The 4,507-nt window shown below is 43.4% G+C and overlaps 1 protein-coding gene across 1 annotated transcript in view; it reads left to right on the top strand.

The window, feature by feature from the left end:
- LOC107274305 (UDP-glucuronosyltransferase 2C1) overlaps positions 1-4,136 on the top strand; it is a 9,657-nt gene extending 5,521 nt beyond the window's left edge. The window contains exon 3 of the mRNA XM_015753324.2: positions 2,831-4,136. Within this exon, the coding sequence (XP_015608810.1) occupies positions 2,831-3,155 (325 nt within the window). The 3' untranslated portion in view covers positions 3,156-4,136. The remainder of the gene's footprint in view (positions 1-2,830) is intronic.
- Positions 4,137-4,507: the final 371 nt, after the last annotated feature.

Raw genomic sequence — 4,507 nt, 5'->3', positions numbered from 1 at the left:
CCACCCCAACCCCCCTGGAACCAACCTTCTCGCGACGTTTTCCTCCAATTTATCTGAGAGTCGAAATGTGCTCTGGCTCGTATTTCCCTATCTTGCTCGTTCTGGCTACCCCTGTGCTTCTTGTGCCCTCAGGGTGGTGGGGAGTCGTCGCGATTTTGCACCCCGTAAATTCACGCACCTGTGTCCCCCTCTTGACATTCTCCCGCACGATTCTCACCCTCTGACTCGCTTTATTCCTGTCTCGAAACCCTCGCGTTTATTCCTCCCACGAAGGTGACTACCTGTATTCAGATGTAGTCCGTGTAGGAGCTTCGGGACTTGCTGTTGGATATACATATATGTATATTAAGGACTCTAAGATATTAACGGGAGCACAGGGAAATGCTGTGATTATTGTTAAACCGAGGAGAAAGAGGCTGGAGGGGTAGTAGTTTCGATACGATTTAGATAAGGAATTCAGAAACTCCGAATGGGGTTTCAAGGACGCCAGGCGTCGTTCCGTTGATTCGAATTGACATGGGAAATGAAAGTGGTCCTGGGGTTAGTATATGAATGCTTAAAGAGGCTCGATTTTCAAGGGATTGGTTTTAAGGTTGCTTTCCAATACGACTTTTCCCTTACGTAGGTGATTTTAGTGCGGATGGCAACGGACCAAGAGATTCTTCTTAGGAGCGACAGAGAGAGAGAGAGAGAGAGAGAGAGAGAGAGAGAGAGAGACTGACTGAATTGCTACCTCAGTAGATACCTGGTGATACACACCTTTCGTCTCTCACGTTTCTCTTCGCCTCTCTCGTCCTCTCATCCCCGTTTTTCAATCTCTCTCACGTCGTTCCCGTTAGTCGAGGACTTATCGAGTTACACCGAGACGTATTATATCGTCGGGAAACGATTGAATTTTCCTTGGAAGCCTTTGCGCACCGTGCAGACCAGATCTCGGAGAGCGGAATAAGGATAGGATGGATTGTCGAATGCAAGAAAAGGGAAATGGTCGGAGCACGGAATTGTAAGCGGAGACCTATGGCAACGGGAAGATCTGTTATCTGGTGTGTGATAATTTAGATTCGGCGTCGCGAACACGGCAGCCTCTGTTTCTTGGGACATCTTTATGCATCGGCAATCTTTGCCAAGAGCTCCACCTCCTTGATACGATACAGAGACGCTTAGCACTGGGTCAGGTGGGAAGGAGTGCGTGGATCCCGACCAAGGAGGAAGCAGACGCTTGGCGTCTCTGCCTCTTCGTTGATTCATACCACGCGAGAGGATACGTAGACCCGTGTCCTGTGAAAGAGTAACCGGAAGTAAAGAGATGCTGGCTGAAACTTGAGAAAGGGGAAACGAGAAAAAAGAGTCCAGGAGGGTGGTTCAAGTTGGTGGAAGTTTACCAAAGGTGGGAGAGAATGGGGGGTGGGTGAGAGGTTGGATTGGTATAGTGTCGACGGTGGGCGTCGCGGCGGCAACCGTCGGTTAAACGGGTGTCAAGGAAACGGAAAAAGTTGTGCGCGCACGTCCCAGAGTTAATTTTTTTGGAACCCGTTGGGACGCGAGTTGGACGTGACTCGCGGCTTGGGATGGCTAAACTTTTATTAAAAATCTAATTGGATCGGAGCTCCAGCTCGAGATCTCCTTGGAAATGGATTCAACGACGCGTTCTCCTTTGGTTCTTGTGGCCTGGAAATGGACGTCGTATTTACAATGTAACTCTTGGACCTTGGCTTTTACATAGTCACCTTTAGCACGTTGTCCTTTGTGGCTTTGGCTATTCTATGGCGCAGAGATAGGGGAATCTTATTACATGGGAGTCTTACTATCTTAGAGGATTTTGGGTCCGTGGCTTAGGGTCCCTTTGACGGTTACGCAATAAGCTGCAAGATGGGCTAAGCAGCAAAATAAGTTTTTGAGGTCGCAGATAAGGTCGATATTACAAGTTGATATCTGATATCAAGTAGAGTTAAGCCTCCTCGGTGATAGCTTACATAAAGATAGTCTACATTAGGTTTCAAGAAGTTGTGCAATTCACGCGAGATTATAAAACCAGAAGAAGGCATTGTTTCTAAGACATCTGATGTAATACTTCTCTGTGGATTGGATTTATTTCACAATTACATATCCAGTAGCCACCAGTCACCCGTCAACCCGAAGCACACAATTTACCAATCGCCGCTCTCCATTATTCGTGTTTACAGCTGTAGCCCGCGAATCAACCTGGCGCCATTATTTGCTCCGACAAATTCAGCTGCAGCCTGCAGCGGTTTTGAATTAACCATCAATTTTAAGCGGCTCGTCGATAGACGCGACTCTGTACTATATTATATGAAAAATATACACAGATATCTATACATATCTAAATAGTCAAGTGAATAGATATATATATATATATATATATATATATATATATATATATCTATTCACTTGACTATTTAGATATGTATAGATATCTGTGTATATTTTTCATATAATATAGTACAGAGTCGCGTCTATCGACGAGCCGCTTAAAATTGATGGTTAATTCAAAACCGCTGCAGGCTGCAGCTGAATTTGTCGGAGCAAATAATGGCGCCAGGTTGATTCGCGGGCTACAGCTGTAAACACGAATAATGGAGAGCGGCGATTGGTAAATTGTGTGCTTCGGGTTGACGGGTGACTGGTGGCTACTGGATATGTACACGTGCGACTTCCCCTCTCCCCTCGGCAGGCCGTACTCTCATGCATCTACCAAGTCAATTCAATTTATGGACCGACACCATTTCTTTTGCCGGAATAAAAATTTTATACGTTAAATTTTCGCCGTGAATATTCCTTCTTGATATTTTATTATCATTACGCATTGCAGATACTTGAAGAATGCACGACTCCTGGCGAAGGCTTACAAGGATCGACCTGCAGGTCCCTTGGACACAGCTGTCTGGTGGACCGAGTATATAGCAAGGGGTGACGGAGTGCCCTTCATAAGGAGCCCGGCTGTGGATCTTCCTTGGTATCAATATCACCTGGTGGACGTTTACGTCTTCCTAATATCAGCAATCCTGGTTTCGATTTACGTCGCTATACGTTTTACGAAGATGGCGGTTTCCGCCGCTTTTGGCAATTCCAAGGCAGCTAAGTCTAAACAATCAAATGACAGCAGTGCTGCCAACTCGCGGAAAAAGAAGAACTAACGGATCGGAATCGAAGCTTCAAATCTTTTGCCACTGATGCTGACTGTGTTGGGTTGGCCAAGGGAATAGGGGAACAAAATCTAAGACCACTGTGTTCCTTGCTCTCTTTTATTTTTGTATACGTACATATATACACACCGTCCGGGATACTCGTGGAATCGAGAGGTTTCGCAGCACTGTGCTAGGGTGCCAGAGTTCGAGTGTTCTGTTCGTACTAAAAGGACTGAACCATCTTTAAGGGCATTAGTGGATATTTCCCATGTGGCCATGCATCCGGGCCAGCCTTTGACTTGGGATCTGACTGTACTAGGAAACCTCCATGGATATCTTGGGCTATAAGAAAAACTAAGACCAAGAGGAACGTTAAACTGACGCAGCATACGCATTGACGCTGATAATTTCTCACTTGAATTGAAAAAGTCAAAGGGCGTGAGACATTACCAGATTAAATGTAGCTATATTGTTGGATGTAGCATCCAATTTTTCTTCAGACACTATGTTCATTGGTTTTTTATTTTCATTCTGATTCTCTGAATCCAGAATACTTGTTTTTATTATTGTTGTCCGCCGTTATTACATGCTGAACTTGTTATATGAAAACCGACGTCTCTACGGTGGTCAGTTTTTATGGAGCGACCAGCCTTGTAAAAGATTACAAATGCAATAATTATTGTATTGGATAAGATTCGTTTACTTCTTGAAGCCCGTTTGAAGATCAATGCGTTTTACCGGATTATTCTATATTTTTAAAAGATCGAAGTAGAAGTGATCAGAAAATAGTGGAGGATTGTTAGTAAGATTAAAACTTTCTATAAAAATTATCATGTAACTCAATAAAAGATACAGATTTCGTGCAGTTAATATCAGGTTCTTTAAGCTGATTATCATAACCTTTTTATTTATGGAAAGTATCAGGTGTCCATGGAACTTTACTTAACCTGAGTTTCACTTTGTTCGAAAGAAATATATTTTTGTTATTTACGTTGTCGCTGGGATATATTTCCCAAGTCATATCGTATATCCGATAAGAAAATAATTATACGAAATTGTTGGACTTCGAGTTTATCAACGAGAAGCAAACAATAACTAATTTAACCAACTAATAGAAAAATATAGCAAGAAACTAGCATTAAGTAACCAACGAATAGTGAAATCGTCGTAATTCACGATCCAAATCCGAAAATCCGAAATTCCTGAACACATTGACTATCGCTGCTATAACCTCCATTACACACAAAAGCGCTACCCACGCATTTGCCACTAAATGAGCTTAAGAGAACAATCCACGAAATTCTGCTAATTCCACATCCACCGCATCGCGGAAAGTATCTGAAGTTAGTTGAATGACCGCA

This window comes from Cephus cinctus, unplaced genomic scaffold, assembly GCF_000341935.2.
Source record: "Cephus cinctus unplaced genomic scaffold, Ccin1 Ccin1_scaffold0093, whole genome shotgun sequence".
NCBI lineage: Eukaryota > Metazoa > Arthropoda > Insecta > Hymenoptera > Cephidae > Cephus > Cephus cinctus.
This window is presented reverse-complemented; position numbering and strand designations above follow the sequence as displayed.